The sequence below is a fragment of the Thamnophis sirtalis genome, unplaced genomic scaffold, assembly GCF_051295495.1.
Source record: "Thamnophis sirtalis isolate CommonGarterSnake01/CBP01778 unplaced genomic scaffold, rThaSir2_p1.2 scaffold_2, whole genome shotgun sequence".
NCBI lineage: Eukaryota > Metazoa > Chordata > Lepidosauria > Squamata > Natricidae > Thamnophis > Thamnophis sirtalis.
This window is the reverse complement of record NW_028261382.1, coordinates 176,149,170-176,166,945: the sequence shown is the minus strand read 5'-3', so window position 1 is coordinate 176,166,945 and position 17,776 is coordinate 176,149,170. Positions and strand designations below refer to the sequence as shown.

General features: G+C 42.0%; 1 protein-coding gene across 1 annotated transcript in view; it reads left to right on the top strand.

Moving 5' to 3' along the window:
* The window catches only part of PHLPP1 (PH domain and leucine rich repeat protein phosphatase 1), a 151,191-nt gene that overhangs the window by 76,013 nt on the left and 57,402 nt on the right, over positions 1 to 17,776 (top strand). Inside the window, exons 2-3 of the mRNA XM_087707566.1 lie at positions 3,769 to 3,959; positions 5,729 to 5,854. Coding sequence (XP_087563692.1) covers positions 3,769 to 3,959; positions 5,729 to 5,854 — 317 coding nt within the window. The remainder of the gene's footprint in view (positions 1 to 3,768; positions 3,960 to 5,728; positions 5,855 to 17,776) is intronic.

Below are 17,776 nucleotides of genomic sequence, written 5' to 3'. Positions count from 1 at the left end.
TTTTCACAACGATTTTATTTTAGGATTCTAGGGGAATAAAGTTCTTACATTTAGCAGGTCCTTGTTTAATTACTTGACTGTCCTGTAACTAAACATATTGATTATTTTTAACACACCAGAGCAAGTAGTTTTTCCTCTTCCTATTTTTAGTGTGAGTTGGGTACACATAATATGTTTTGTGGGCATAGGACATAGGCAGTGCCCTCTCTGTGGGGATGTGAGCTGTCGCCTCAGCTCAACTCCGCTGCGCATGTGCACTCCTCCTCCCGGCCAGTTGATCTTTGGGTGTCTGCTGAGCATGTACGGAGGTGGGGGCATGTGTGCATGCATGAGGGGTGCATATGGGGGCAACTCATGCATGCACAGGGCCAGGATGCATGCAGGGGGGCTGTGTGTGCATGCATGCACATGGGGCAGGGTGCATATGGGGGTGTGCACGCATGTATGAGGCACATAAAGGGGGACAGCGTGTGCATGCATAAGGGCCGGGTGCATGCGGGGGACCACGTGCGTGGGGGCGGGGTGCATGCAGAGGCCCTGAATGCATGCATGGGGCACATATGTGGGGGCCACACATCCATTTCATTTTGGGGTGTGTGTAGGTGCATTCATGGAGGCATGTGGGTGCATTCATAGGGGCACGTGGGGTATATTTCACAATCCCAAATAAATTGTGTGTTGAAAAGCAAACGATTTTGCTTCACAATGGCATAATTTAGTAGCATTAAACAGAAGCCAAAAAATCAAATGGAATATTTTTTTCTATTTATTGTAGCAATAGCAATAGCAGTTAGACTTATATACCGCTTCATAAGGCTTTCAGCCCTCTCTAAGCAGTTTACAGAGTCGGCATATCACCCCCACAGTCTGGGTCTTCATTTCACCCACCTCGGAAGGATGGAAGGCTGAGTCAACATTGAGCCGGTGAGATTTGAACCGCTGAACTGCAGATAACTGTCAGCTGAAGTGGCCGGCAGTACTGCACCCTAACCACTGCGCCACCTCGGCTCTTGTTGTTTTAAATACATTTTTAAAATAAAATCCTTGAAACACTTGTCAGCTTATAATCGTTCTATGATGGACCAGTTTTGTTTTTGTACCATTTCCCTGAAAATAAGCCCTCCCCGTGCGCTAAAATAAGCCCTCCCTGAAAATATTGTAACGCAGCAGCAGCCACGAGGTCATCACACTCGCCACCTCCTGCACCTCAAAAATAATAAGACCTTCCCCAAAATAAGGCCAAGAGCTTATTTCGGGGATCAAAAGAAAATAAAGACCCTGTCTTACTTTCGGGGAAACACGGTAACTCAGGGAGTTTCGTTTGGCCGTTCTAGCTTAAGTTAACATATCACCGTTGGATTAGTCTACTAAAGTAAATAGGTACTGCTAGTAATCCTACTTTTACTGTGTTATATTTCATTCAATTTTATTAAGTCTGATGGAATATGAAGATTCTGTTTGCAAAATTTTGAGACAGTTTTGACTGAGTTGGGTCCAGAGAGAAATATCTTCCTTGTTTATTGGGCACATCTTGACCGCGTGCCCAGAATTAACTGAAATGCCATTTCTGTGATGCAGACACCCAGCTAGTACAGGCAATATGTTCCTGAAATATCGGACTCTGTACTTTTGTGGATCAGCCATAGGCACAGCATGGCAAGAGTCAAATGGAGGCCAGAACAAAGGATGAGTGAAAATTGCTCATCCGGCAAAATCTTGGCAGAGCTTGCTTCGTCTCATTAATCAACGCTAACCCAACGTATCTTCCGTGGTTCCTGTAGCAGGAGTGTGGTGTAGCATTCTCACATTTTTCACCTTTGGCCTTCTTAGTAAGGAAATGGTGTAAAGAAATGGTGGATACTACAACATATGTGGGAAGAAAATCTTGCTGCTCTAATATACAGAGCCAAGGTGGCGCAGTGGTTAGGGGTGCAGTACTGCAGCCACTTCAGCTGACTGCTGGTTCTGCAGCTCGGTGGTTCAAATCTCATCGGCTCAGGGTTGACTCAGCCTTCCATCCTTCCGAGGTGGGTGAAATGAGGACCCGGATTGTTGGGGGCGATATGCTGACTCTGTAAACCGCTTAGAGAGGGCTGAAAGCCCTATGAAGCGGTATATAAGTCTAACTGCTATTGCTATTGCTATAAGTGAGAGTTGTCCCATCATAATCAAATGATTTTGGTGCGGTAAAGGTAAACGTTACCCCTAGCTCATATGTGCTAGTTGTTCTCAACTCTAGTGGGAAGGTCTTATCTCCATTTCAAAACCGAAGAGCCAGCGCTGTCCGAAGATGTCTCTGTGTCATGTGGCCGGCATGACTAAATGCCAAAGCGCATGGAACGCTGTTACCTTGCCACCATAGGTGGTTCTCAATTTTTCCACTTACGTGCTTTTGAACTGCTAGGTTGGCAGAAGCTGCGACGAGTAACGGGAGCTCGCTCTGTTACACGGCGCTAGGGTTTCAAACCACCGAGCTACCAACCTTTCTGATTGACATATTGTGTTAAAGGGTTCAGAGACGAAGCAGACTGTGTTCATTAAAGAGCCTCCTTTTGAGCAGTGAATCAGTACACTGGTACTCAGTAAGTTCTTTCTTCAGAAGCCTTTCTGAAGAGCCAAGGTGGCGCAGTGGTTAAATGCAGCACTGCAGGCTACTGCTAGATCCAGCAGTTCAGCGGTTCAAATCTCACCGGCTCAGGGTTGACTCAGCCTTCCATCCTTCCGAGGTGGGTAAAATGAGGACCCAGATTGTTGGGGGCAATATGCTGACTCTCTGTAAACCGCTTAGAGAGGGCTGAAAGGCCTATGAAGCGGTATATAAGTCTACTGCTATTGCTATTCTACTAATAGTTTAATCTCTTGAGGATCTTTTTGTTGCTGTTGAAAGTTTAGGTATTCACCCCAATGTGATTGTAATATCTAAGTAAACCTTTTCTGTTTTTTAGAGCAATCTGTCAAGCAATCGACTCAATCTTATGTTGGGATAACAGAGTTTGGGACCTATTAAAAGACACCACAGTTTGGGACTTTTGATTTTTTGTCCTGCATCTTTTGATATCTTTTCATGTTTATGATGGCAATTTCAGCTACTTTCCCTGGCAATCAAATCTGCAAATTTGTCCATAGACTTTCATATCCACATAATTATTTATGTATGAAGATTATTGTCCTTGGATGGTCTAAAAGGGATCAAGATTAGGCAGCAAGAATACAGAGTGCGCGCTTTTGCGGATGATTTGGTCATAATATTGGAACAACAGCAGGAATCCAGTATGGTTTTAATGAATACGATTAATCAGTATGGTCAAGTATCTGGTTTTAAAATAAATTTAGGGAAAACCAAAATATTAGCTATAAGTATGAATACTAAACAAATGGAAGAACTAGGAGGGACACTAGGATGTGAGGTAGTTAAATATCTTGGAGTCAATATTTTAACCTCAAACAGGAAATTATATAAGCATAATTATGAACCACTTTGGCATAGTATACAGATAGAGATGAAAAAATGGGAGAAATTGCACGTATCATTGCTGGGTAGGATAGCGGCAGTGAAAAGATTATTGTCCTTAAAAATATTCCTGGAGTTAAAAATTTAAAAAGCAATTGGTAGGATAGTAATTTTTCATGTATTCGGAGTAACGCTGGTCCTTGTATCTGTCTTTGGGTTTATGGTCTTCATTTTGTTGTGCTATCTACTAGAGCATGTTGAAGAATAATTGGAAAAGCACTCTTGACTGATAAAGTTACTTGCTGTTTCCATTCCAGGAAAGCCCAACACTACTGGCAACTCTGAACGGATTCAGCTCTCAGGAATGTACAATGTTAGAAAAGGGAAAATGCATTTGCCGGTCAACAGATGGACAAGACGCCAAGTGATCCTTTGCGGGACGTGCCTAATAGTATCGTCGGTGAAAGAAAGCCAGAAAATGCATGTGCTCCCCTTAATTGGTGGAAAGGCAAGTTGACAATTCCAATGTGTGTTTGTGTGTGTGTGTACATTTATTCAAATTAAAATGAATAATGCATCATCAAAATCACATATTTTGATGTGATCTGGGTACTTGAGAGACCGCCTGCTGCCAATTACCTCCCAAAGACCCGTTAGATCTCACAGGGTTGGCCTCCTCCGGGTTCCGTCTACCAGCCAATGCCATCTGGCTACCACCCGGGGGAGGGCCTTCTCTGTGGCAGCTCCGGCCCTTTGGAATGAACTCCCCGCGGAGATTCGGACCCTCACCTCTCTCCAGGCCTTCCGGAAAGCCATCAAAACCTGGCTGTGCCGGCAGGCCTGGGGTTGATGAGTTCCCCTCCCCTCTCGACTTGTATGGTTGTGCGACTGTTGTCTACTTTTATTATTTGTATTTTGTCTTTTATGTTCCCCTTTTTTCCCCCCTTGAATTGTTCGCTGCCCTGAGTCCTCCCGGAGAAGGGCGGCATACAAATAATAAAATACAATACAAAATACAATACATATTTTAAAATTAACGTAATGGGGAGGTAAACAAATCAAGAAAAAAAATGCAACAGTAGTATTAAGAAATAAAACACATCAGGTTTGGGAGTAATTATGAGCACATTTGTAATCTCAAGAAAGCTTACCCATCTGTATTTGTAATATTTGCTCCAAAAACTATTGCATAGGAAAAGATAACATGTCAAAAACATTATTAGTACAGCTACGCGTGTGTATCTGTAGCTTCTAATAGGCAAAATAATTAAACCTAGAATCTGTAATAGCAGATTTAAAATGAAGCAGCAGCCTCAGGCAAGGGAATTGATATAAGTAACTGTATAAATCTCCATCTTTGTGCAATAGGATATGTCCCAATGAGACTTTCAGTTTCTCTGAAGTCTCCTTTATTTAGTCAAATGATAATGCAATCATGGCTTTCAGATGGCATACTCATTTTGTATTTATTTGTAAAGGGGTTTGTTTTGCACATCACTTTATTTTATATTTTGCACATAGTTTGCTCTTGAGGACAGTGATTGATTTCCCACTACACTTGGAGGACAAGTTGGGAACATAGATAGCATACCATTCCCCAATCAAAAAATCCTGACCTGGGCTTTCAATCAGTGGCTATTCATGGAGATATAGCATGTTCTCCATAGTGGTGGAGGTAGCATCCAGCATCATCCACTCACTGATAGGACTGAGTCTGATGATGTTGTTAAGCCACGCCTCTGTTGCTAGACAGACCCAGCTTTCGACTCAGTCCCTCAGTGAGGACAGATACGTTATTCAGTAGTTCCTACCTTACCACCTTTTAAAAGAATATATTATTGCATTTCTACCAGCTGATTTCTATCAGAATATTTGAACAGACCTAACTAAGCCTCCCAGAGGTGGTCTTTTTCGCCTCTAGCCCTTCAGGGTGGCGATCTTTCTGTTAAAACATCAAGTGGAGGTTCCTCAGACGATTAAATCCTATGTATCATGTATTTGAAATTACGGCCCATTATATCACTTGAAGGTTAACTGAAGACTTTACTATAACTTTCGGATTGTTTAGCCCATTGAAATGAGCAAAAATTTGAAATTTCATATTCTTTTTTATTAAATGTATACATTTCTTTCGTTATGTTGACAGCCTATTTATCCTTGCAGCTTTTTTTCCCTTAACTGTATTTTTAATTAATTAATATTTTAGAAGTTTAACTCTGTCTTATAAGTTACGTTTTTTTTTTTTTAATATATGTATTTCCATCCATCCCTTTGCAGGTAGAAGAAGTTAAAAAGCACCAGCACTGTTTAGCATTTAGCTCATCTGGACCTCAGAGTCAGAGTTACTATATCTGCTTTGACACTTTCACTGAATATTTGCGATGGCTTCGGCAAGCTTCAAAGGTAAGGTTTTGATAGTTATGCAGATCGCTGGTATTTATTTGCTTATATCCTGCCTTTATTATTTTTTAAATAAACAACTCAAAGCAAGAAACGTGCCTAGCACTCCTTCCTCCTATTTTTCCCACAATAACAACTCTGTGAGTTGTGTTGAGCTGAGAGAGAGAGAGGGGGGGACTGGCCCAAGGTCATACAGCTGGCTTTCATGCCTAAGGTGGAGCTAAAACTCAGGATTTGTTTTTGAAGAAACCAGGATGGTTGATATAGTTGGCGTTATGTGAATGCTACAATTATAAAGTGAATAGCAATAGCAGTTAGACTTATATACCACTTCATAGGGCTTTCAGCCCTCTCTAAGCGGTTTACAGAGTCAGCATATTGCCCCCAACAACAATCTGGGTCCTCGTTTTACCCACCTCGGAAGGATGGAAGGCTGAGTCAACCCTGAGCCGGTGAGATTTGAAGAGCCGAACTGCAGAACTGCAGTCAGCTGAAGTAGCCTGCATTTAACCACTGCGCCACCTCGGAATGACATGGTTATGAGCGAATGTCATGGTTGTTAAGTGGATCCATTGTTTGCTGTTGGCCAATTTTTGCCAGAAACTGGAAGTAAACACCTGTTTCTGGGAAAAGCATCATAAACCCTGGTCATGTAACACCATGCGCTGCACTCACTGGTTGCTGAGTGTCCAAAGTGCAACCACGGGGGGGGGGGGCGTGTGCGCGGGCGTGCGCAACATAGGAAGTTTGAAACTGGGTTGTAAGTCCTTGTTGGGAAGAGTCTGTCATAACTTCAAACAGTCGTTAAGCAACCAGTAATAAGTCAAGGACTACCTGTGTTCAGTTCCAAGTGAAAGCTCTTCAACAATCCAATGATATTCTCCATCTCTTTCGTTTCCTTTCCCCTCTTCATTGCCCAGAATGTATTATAACTGTGAATTGTGGATAGACTTGTATAATGGGTGGTGCAGTAGTTATATGCTGTTGGGCAGGAAGCTAGGAAAGGGGAGATGCTGATTCAAATCCGCCTCAGCTATGGAAGCTCACTGAGTGACTTCCATGGAGGAGGAGCCAACGTCGCAACGTTACATCGTGCGGACTCGACAGTCCGAATCCACCGATGACACTTTTCTCCCTGGACGGTCCGACAGGACCTAAACCGTCCCGAAGAGGCGGTGACTGGGAAGACATCGCAAAGTCCCTGATCGGCCCAAGGGAAGCGCTTCCAACCGGCGGCAAACAGCCAGCCCTCAGGCTGACATATTTGGAGACGGCTCCGGAAACAAAGAGAAGCGAAAGTGTTCCACTGGGTGACTTTCAGCCAGTACTTTTCTCTCATATCACTCTGCCTCACAAGTTAACTTTTGTGGGGGAAATTGGAGTGTGAATTGGTTTAAGCTCCTATGGAGAATCACACATTAGGGATATGTGACCACATTTATTCTGGCTGTCCTTTCACTGAGGTAGCAGTCGTCTTAATTAATTGTAATATCTTGCACTGAAAAGCGAGAGAAATAATGACATTCACAAGTATAAGGAAAAGGATTGGAAGTTGCTAACGTTTTTAAGTTCCCGATTGCACATAATTACTTGGTACCATCCTGTGCTTTCTCTTTGTTCAGCTGGGTTGGGAAATTGCCAGGGTAAGCCCATTTCATTATGTAATCACAGCAACATCTTCTTTGCTTTGAATGCTGAAATATATAAACCTGCTAGTAGAAGCCAGTGTAGAAATAGGCAAACTTTAAAGCCGTGTTTTAAAGAAAAAAAAAGAACAGCAGCACATTCCTTGGCATTACGGAAACGCAAATGTTTGTTAGAAATGCAGCAGATGTTTAAATTGTAAACCTAAAAAGGCATATTTATTTAAGAAAAAGGTGAGACGGTAAATCACTTCAGCCCACAATAAAATTCTTGCTTTTGATTTGAAAACTTTTGAGAAAAGATTGGTGTTAAGCATTGATTGTTGTAAAAATTTCTGAACTAGCTTTTGAAGTGTTTTGAATGGAATCTTTTCTAAGAACTTCAGAGTTCTTGGAAATTACCTATGAGTTCACAATGAAATGAGACTGAACTCCCATTGTCAGCACATAAGTAGGATATTATATAAAGCTGTGTCCATCTCTTAGAAGGTTGTTCTATTAAACAGCTCTGAATGCCTGATAATCTAGGTAACTGCTGATGAAGGGCCCTTGTAATATCTATCTATATATAAAAGGTAAATGCCACTCACTCATCACGAAATCTCCAGAACTGTAAAGCCTACAAACTTGAAATTTGCCATATATTGGCTTCTAGGTGCTCGCTAAGAAAGGATATTTCTAAATGACCATCAGATCATTAGTATTTCTTATACAGTAATTAACACACTTTGATGCTAAGGAGTTCTACTCCCCCTCCCCACCTGAAAAGAACTCTGTTCCAACTGCCAGTTGCCTTATATTAACATGCTATGATGCTAAGGAGTTAGACACTCTACTCCCCTTTCCCACCTGAAAAGAACTCTGGTCCAACGGCAAGTTGCCTTATATTAACACGCTCTGATGCTAAGGAGTTAGACGCTCTACTTCCCCATCCCACCTGAAAAAGAACTGTTCCAACTGCCAGTTGCCTTATATTAACATGCTCTGATTCTAAGGAGTTAGACACTCTACTCCCATTTCCCACCTGAAAAGAACTCTGGTCCAACTGCAAGTTGCCTTATATTAACACGCTCTGATGCTAAGGAGTTAGACACACTACTTCCCCATCTCACCTGAAAAAGAACTCTGTTCCAACTGCCAGTTGCCTCACATTCTGTTACCTCAGTCCGAACTGGCAGACGTTCCACTCCTTCACCCAGGAGCGGTCTGGGGATATTCCCTTATGTGTTTCAATCACCAACCACCACTGTGCCAACGGCTTGTGAACCGAATGCCTCCTGCATAACCCGTTCACATAGTTTCGTTGTGAAGCGGGGACATCCGGCTAGTCTCTATATTACTCATCCTGTTTAGCAGAGAGCCTTCAGTCACTTTCTTCATGCTGTATTCACACATAATGCTAAACCAGAATATTTTCACATGGCATTATATCCATAACGGTAAATGAAAAAAAAATGGGTTTATGCCTGTTGCTTTTGTGCCGCCTTTCAAATTAGCAAAGTTAAAATGACACTGAGCTTCCATTTCTGCAAATGCATTGAGCATATGCATATTTCACAGGGGAAAAAAAAAGAATTCACCTTCATGGTTGAAAATATTAAGATATAATTTGAGGAGAGTTCCACCAAAGGATAAAATGGTTCACAGTTGGCCACGGGTGTGATGTAAAAATAATTATGCTAGATGAATAATTCATCTGCCGGTAGTTCTACGAGACGAATTCTAATAAAGAAGAACAGGAAAGGAAAATAAATCAATTCCCTTGGAATAATTCTTGTTGGAATTATGGTCTTCTAAGTTTGGGAGAATTTAAAATGTTACAATTTGGTTTTTTTAAAAAAAAGCCTGCTGTTTATTAGACTTAACACAAATATTACCAGTAATCAAGCTTTACTTGGAGAGAAAAACAAACCTATTTAATCTACGGTAATTGAACTTCCTTTGATTCTTCCTAATTAGACATTTTAATTAGTTTGATTCTGCTAGCAAAACAAATGCTTATGATAGTGCTAAATATCAATATCATTGGATCCCTTAAATTTAGTCATTTATTTTCCTTTACATAAGCAAGAACAGGTGGGGGAAACAAAAAAAATTTTTGTTCCCAAAGGAATAAATCCCTGGCTATTGAGGCGAAGGAGTGTTAGGATTTTGGAAAAGATCATTTCATTATAATGCTTGCTTGTGAAAAGCTTGGTGGTTATTGATGTTGAGAATTTTGACATTGCAGGATAACGCATAGATCCCTGTCAATTTGTAATGCTTAATATTGATTATTTTTTTAAAATCAAGCCACGTGATGGATTGTGAATAGCAATAGCAATAGCAGTTAGACTTATATACTGCTTCATAGGGCTTTCAGCCCTCTCTAAGCGGTTTACAGAGTCAGCATATATTGCCCCCACAGTCTGGGTCCTCATTTCACCCAGATAGATAGATAGATAGATGATAGATAGATAGATAGATAGATAGATAGATAGATAGATAGATAGATAGATAGATAGATAGATAGATGATAGATAGATAGCAATAGCAGTTAGACTTATATACTGCTTCATAGGGCTTTCAGCCCTCTCTAAGCGGTTTACAGAGTCAGCATATATTGCCCCCACAGTCTGGGTCCTCATTTCACCCAGATAGATAGATAGATAGATGATAGATAGATAGATAGATAGATAGATAGATAGATAGATAGATAGATAGATAGATAGATAGATAGATAGATGATAGATAGATAGATAGATGATAGATAGATAGATAGCAATAGCAGTTAGACTTATATACTGCTTCATAGGGCTTTCAGCCCTCTCTAAGCGGTTTACAGAGTCAGCATATATTGCCCCCACAGTCTGGGTCCTCATTTCACCCAGATAGATAGATAGATAGATGATAGATAGATAGATAGATAGATAGATAGATAGATAGATAGATAGATAGATAGATAGATAGATGATAGATAGATAGATAGATAGATAGATGATAGATAGATAGATAGATAGATAGATAGATAGATAGATAGATAGCAATAGCAGTTAGACTTATATACCGCTTCATAGGGCTTTCAGCCCTCTCTAAGCGGTTTACAGAGTCAGCATATATTGCCCCCACAGTCTGGGTCCTCATTTCACCCAGATAGATAGATAGATAGATGATAGATAGATAGATGATAGATAGATAGATAGATAGATAGATAGATAGATAGATAGATGATAGATAGATAGATAGATAGATAGATAGATAGATAGATAGATAGATAGATAGCAATAGCAGTTAGACTTATATACCGCTTCATAGGGCTTTCAGCCCTCTCTAAGCGGTTTACAGAGTCAGCATATCGCCCCCAACAATCCGGGTCCTCATTTTACCCACCTCGGAAGGATGGAAGGCTGAGTCAACCCTGAGCCGGTGAGATTTGAACAGCCGAACTGCAGAACTGCAGTCAGCTGAAGTAGCCTGCAGTGCTGCATTTAACCACTGCGCCACCTCGGCTCTTACTTGAAGCTTACTTGTTGAAGCTGCCAATGTTAATGTGACTGGTTAGTGTTCAATAGAGCAGTGTTTTTCAACCTTGGCAACTTGAAGATGTCCGGACTTCAACTCCCAGAATTCCCCAGCCAGCGAATGCTGGCTGGGGAATTCTGGGAGTTGAAGTCCGGACATCTTCAAGTTGCCAAGGTTGAGAAACACTGCAATAGAGTATAGAATTTGGACATCATATTAAACGGATTAACTACACTTAGAAAGGAAATGTCTCAGACAAGTTAGAAGAAGGGAGTAGTTATGTAATACTTTGCTTATTCTTCTCTGAAAATATTAATATACATAGAATGAAGCTCACGCCATTGTACCCAAGTTCCACAAAGGCAGAATGAGATACAGTCCTCGGCAATTTGATTGTCCTCTGTTAACAATACAAGACAGCCTAAATTATGCAGAATTCCAAGTATTGCCACTTGAACAATTATTCAATTACTTGAAAAGACGGGGATTAGATGGCTGTTCCCCCATACAGATACCACATATTTACATGCATAGCTTGTTGCAGGCTGTCCATTGAGAATGCAACGGGGAGAAGTACAGAATAGCAGGCATTGTGGAATCCTTTTATGCCAAGCATTCTACGCTGGGAGTCTTCTTTGAGAGCTATTTAAAAAAAATAATCTCCTTTTTATATGCTCAAGAGTTTCTTTTTTGTGCAAGGTTTTAAGGGCAAAGTTGGGTGCGCAACTAGAGGATTGTCTGGCCCTTGCGAACCTTTCTATGCCCCCCCGGATTATCCTGCGGACAAAGTTTTAATCTTGTTAAAAATAAAATTGTTCCATAATGGACCAGCTCGGAATTATCATGTGAGATTTCTGAGCAGATCTAGACCTAATTTCTCTGGTAGTATTTGTGTTTGTTGTTTTTTAATCCCTACTGTTAGTCCGTACTTGCTTTCTAGAAATGTCCGAATGGGGATACGGTTAAAGCTTTGTTTTTGCCAGGACACACTAGTGGTTTTAAAAAAGGGTAAATATTGGAAAACTGCATTCAAGAGTTCATACCAGCAAATGAGCAAGTCTGAATTAATCTCATCTTTCTGCTATATTTTATGTTTTCAAAGGTTTTATTTCTTTTAAGGCAAACATTTCATCATTCCTCAATCAGTCAGACATTGAAGTACAAGTTTTTGTATGTCAAAATAATTCTAGTTTACCACCAAATTCTTGTCCAGCCTAATATAGACCCCTCCCTCCCTCCCCCCTCTCCCCCAACCCCCCTCCACCTTCCCCCCCCCCGACTTCCCAGAACCTGTACACGGTATAGATTTCTAACAAACACAGTCTAAAATCTATTGAGAAAAAAAAAAGAAATAAAAATAATAATAATAACATTCTACATTGACCTTAGCTTCTTCTTGCTGAACCAACTTTAAACAATTTAAATCATTTCTGATCTTAAGCATAGGCTAACTGGAATTTCTTGGTCCCGTATTTATTTTGTATATAGTCAATCCATTTTTTCCAGTCTCGTTTATATCTCTCATTTGAGTGATCTTTAAGATATGCCGATATTTTAGCCATCTTGGCTAAGGTTGTAACTTTCAATGTCCATTCTTGAGTTGTATATTTCAGCTATATTTTAGATGTCATACTTACATTACATTATTTCTTTCCCTAACTTCTTTTTGTTGAAAAATAATGCCGATAATATAATTTGCCTGGCTTTCCAATGCAGTTGCTTATTTATTCTCTGAAGAAAAAAGTGTGAAGTGATGAGGAGTGTGTTCTGCCATCAGCTTCACAGGTCTGGGTTACTACTATACCGTAGCTATTCCTTTTCCCTCCCAATTCTGGCACAGATGTTGTAGACTTTAAAATTGGGAAACCCGCCATGATAATTAACATTTAAATACTAACTGGCTACCTGTCTCTGATGTCTATCTGTATCAGTACTCTCTATCTAAATTGGATTTATGTAGAACAGCTCTACAAATGCGGAGCACATTAAACAAATGAATGTGTGCGTTTTAAAAGATTCATAAGGCAACTGTGGCTAGGAGAATAGAATAGAATAGAATAGAATTTTATTATTTGTATGCCGCCCTTCTCCGGGAGGACTCAGGGCGGCGAACAATTCAAGGGGGGAAAAAGGGGAACATAGAAGACAAAATACAAATAATAAAAGTAGACAACAGTCGCACAGCCATACATGTCGAGAGGGGAGGGAACTCATCACCCCCAGGCCTGCCGGCAAAGCCAGGTTTTGACGGCCTTTCGGAAGGCCTGGAGAGAGGTGAGGGTCCGAATCCCTGCGGGGAGTTCATTCCAGAGGGCCGGAGCTGCCACAGAGAAGGCCCTCCCCCGGGTAATAGCCAGGTGGCATTGGCTGGTAGATGGCACCTGGAGGAGGCCAACCCTGTGAGATCTAATGGGTCTGTGGGAGAACCTTTGCATAGGTCCATCTTCTGCTCCAACCCCAAATTCGAGAAGGTTGGCACACGCTGAGCATTAGACAAGTTATCAAGATCTCCCTGAGCAGACAGAGGAATTCTGAGTCTTAACCTCCTGGTGAAGAGGTTGAAGCTGCCAAGCCTGAATACTAAGAGCCATAGATAAGTGTTCTGACCCCCTCCTCCGTCCAGTAACCACTGCCGGGACAAGCTTAACTGGAATGTACTTTAATAACAAGACACCAAAACCTCTGTTTGTTATGCCAAGCATAACAAACAGATAAGGACCTTGGCAGCAACTCAGACAAACTCGGGCAGCAAAAAACACAGATAAGGCTTGGCAGCAATCCAGCCTGCCAAGCTCACAGTAATGTCCTCCGACATTCAATCCTGCGTTGACTTCTGTAAAGAGGGCCGTGTGCACAAGTAGCTTTTTATAGTCTGGAGAGGAGCCTAATGACCACCAGCTGAGTGCAATCACCTCCTGTAATTGCGTAATTGTTCCTGACGCCTATTAGCTTTTCGATGGCGTGCATCCAGGAACAACCCACTACTGGCTTCCGGCTCACTCTCCCTTGTCTCCTCCCCACTGGTCCAAGGCTCAGGTGCCTCCTGGTGGCCAACCAGCCTCTCTGCGCCCCTGCTTGGAGTCGGAACCCAGTCCAGGGTCCGCCACATCCTCCAGAGCCGACTCATAAGGCCCCTTGCTGGCGGAGTCTGGTGGCAGCTCCAACGGCTCCTGCTGGGCCACAACAGATAAGATACAACCTTTTGTCAAAAGACAGTCTAGCTGCTTTCCACATCCATGTCAAGAAATAAACAGCAAGAAGTCCATTGCCTTTTTAGGACTGGTGAAAGAGACCTAAATTTTAACAGCTAGGGACTGTTATATATAACAGGTTGAATTTCTTGTTTCTGCCACTCAGCTTATCTGTTGTGTTACTAGCACTTCTTGTGTCTATAGTTAAGCACATTTCTCTCAGTTCTTCCACTGCTAGATGCTGGGCTAGTAGTAATTTTTTTTTACTACTGGTTCTGTGGGCATTCGCTGGCTGGGGAATTCTGGGAGTTGAAGTCCAGACATCTTCAAGTTGCCAAGGTTGAGAAACACTGTTCTAGAAGAAGGTAGTAGATTAAAAAGAGGTCCAAAGCAAGGATATGGCTCCCCAATATGGAACCCCCCCCCCACCTCAAAATGGTAGCTCGGATTTTCTGTTCTTCATCTCAGAATAGTACAAATGAAAAAGTGCATTGGTTAGGACAGTGTTTCTCAACCTTGGCAACTTGAAGATGTCTGGACTTCAACTCCCAGAATTCCCCAGCCAGCGAATGCTGGCTGGGGAATTCTGGGAGTTGAAGTCCAGACATCTTCAAGTTGCCAAGGTTGAGAAACACTGGGTTAGGATATTCACCTGGTTTAAAAGATGGCTTGGGTTTCCTGACCTTTTTTTAAAAAAACCTCTTGTTTTTGAATCATTCCTCTTTGCTGTTCTAATTGGGGCAGTAATCATGCAATGCACACAAAGGTTTTTTTTTGTGATACGGGATTTCTTTATGCATTAGAAGCAAATGCCATTATAAAATTTGAAGGACCAGCTTTGCTTTCATGCTTCAGTTGAACCTAAGTTACCTGTTGTTTTCCTGTGGGCGATCTTTTTTTGCCACCTTAAAACATCACTTGAAAGGTGTCACAGTGTGAGTGGCAATTAAGGCCGTCGCTGAGATCCTGGATGTCTATCAGATTTATGTCTCTCTAAACTGAGAATCCTATCGCCAAGTTCAAATTTAGTTTAGCTGTCTGCGCATAGACTTATTATGCATTGTGTCTGCTCCCGTAGGGTTTTTACGTTTGATTCTTAAACTGGTGACATCTAAAACTAAGAAGGAGTGGATTAGTAGATGGAGTGAATTCCTACAAACTCTTAAGAATGGAGCCCCTGGAGAGAAATGATCGGATTTGCAATTAAACAATATTTGGAAGGCTTCAAATTCCATACCTAGTTCAAATATTCTGCTCTGAAAAGTGGCTCAGAACACAGCGGCTTCAGACATCAAAGGAAGACATGAGGAGCCGAGGTGGTTAAATGCAGCACTGCAGGCCACTTCAGCTGACTGCTATCTGCAGTTCGGCGGTTCAAATCTCACCGGCTCAAGGTTGACTCAGCCTTCCATCCTTCCGAGGTGGGTAAAAATGAGGACCCGGATTGTTGTTGGGGGCAATATGCTGACTCTGTAAACCGCTTAGAGAGGGCTGAAAGCCCTATGAAGCGGTATATAAGTCTAACTGCTATTGCTATTGCTAAGACTGGTTTAAAAAAAAAAAAGAATTAAGGCAGCTTTCTATAAATCTAATGTATAAGACAATGGGGGAAGAAATGGAGCCATCCCAAAATCCCACAGACAATCCATGTTTTTTGTTTATTTTATTTTATCTTTTATTGTTCTCCGAAAAACAGGATGGCACTACAAGGCTGTTGAGACTGTGAAGCTTGAGACCATGGAGAAGTTGTAGAAAGGTCAACTTGTGTCTCTGACCTGTAATATCTAATATTATTATCTATATTAGGCCTTTCTAGTTTAGAGACTTTTTTTCCCCAGTGTCCTGGGGTCATTTTATTTTATTTTATTTTATTATAAGAATTTTTTTATTTTTTTTGTTACATAGACAACACATACCCACAACAATGAACCCCCCCCAACCCCCCCCCCCCCATCATCACATATAGCATGCCCTTTGGTTACAAGTGTTTTAACATTTATCATTCTTATACATTTATTATTTCATTTAATAGGTTATAATATACAGTTTGGGTTGCTTTGTTTACCATCCCTTCCTCCTGTTATAACACCACCTTATTTTCCCTTTCTTTTCTCCCTTCCTCCCTTCTCTACTTTCTTCCTTCCTGCTCTCCTTTCCCTTCCTTCTTCCCTTACCTCTCCTTTGCTCCTGCTCTTCCTCTTTCCCTTCCTACTCTTTCTCCTCCTCTTTCTCTCCTTTCCATCCTTCTCTCCTTATCTCTTTCTTTTCACCCTCTCTCCCTTCTCTACTTTCCTCCTTCCTCCTCTCCTTTCCCTTCCTTTTTCCCTTACCTCTCCTTTGCTCCTGCTCTTCCTCTTTCCCTTCCTACTCTTTCTCCTTCCTTTTCTCTCCCTTCCATCTTCCTTTCCTTTCTCCCTCCCTCCCTCCCTTCTCTACTTTCCTCCTTCCTCCTCTCCTTCCCCTTCCTTCTTCCTGTACCTTTCTCCTACTCCTGCTCTTCCTCTTCCCCTTCCTACTCTTTCTCCTCCTCTTTCTCTCCTTTCCATCCTCCTCTGCTTACCTCTTTCTTTCCACCCTCTCTCCCTTCTCTACTTTCTTCCTTCCTCCTCTCCTTCCCCTTCCTTCTTCCCTTACCTCTCCTTTGCTCCTGCTCTTCCTCTTTCCCTTCCTACTCTTTCTCCTTCCTTTTCTCTCCCTTCCATCCTCCTTTCCTTTCTCCCTCCATCCCTTCTCTACTTTCCTCCTTCCTCCTCTCCTTCCCCTTCCTTCTTCCTGTACCTTTCTCCTACTCCTGCTCTTCCTCATCCCCTTCCTACCCTCTTCCCTCCTCTTTCTCTCCTTTCCATCCTCCTCTCCTTACCTCTTTCTTTTCTCCCTCCCTCCCTTCTCTACTTCCTTCCTTCCTTCCTCCTCTCCTTACCTTCCTCCTTCCTGTACCTTTCTCCTACTCCTACTCTTCCTCTTTCCCTTCCTACCCTCTCTCCTTCCTTTTCTCTCCCTTCCATCCTCCTATCCTTTCCCTTTCCTTTCTCCCTCCCTCCCTTCTCTACTTTCCTCCTTCCTCCTCTCCTTCCCCTTCCTTCTTCCCTTCCCTTTCTCCTACTCCTACTCTTCCTCTTTCCCTTCCTACCCTCTCTCCTTCCTTTTCTCTCCCTTCCATCCTCCTTTCCTTTCCCTTTCTCCCTCCCTCCCTTCTCTACTTTCCTCCTTCCTCCTCTCCTTCCCCTTCCTTCTTCCCTTCCCTTTCTCCTACTCCTACTCTTCCTCTCTCCCTTCCTACCCTCTCTCCTTCCTTTTCTCTCCCTTCCATCTTCCTTTCCTAGTTTAGAGACTTGAAGGCCGTGATTGCTGGTGTTTTCTGGCCCTGCTTCGGAATAAGCAAACCAAAAACAATTTTAACTGGCTCTGAGTTATTAAGCGTTGCAAAGGAATGAACTCTTGTTTGCTCTCCCTGGGTGTTGGCTTGAGAAGCAATTAGCGTTTTCAGGGCCTATTTTTTTCTTCTTCTTTCTGTCCCGTTTCGATGCCGTGCTTGATTGCATCCTCATTTGAGGTTTCAGAAAGCCACGGCAGTAAAAATGTCACGTTAA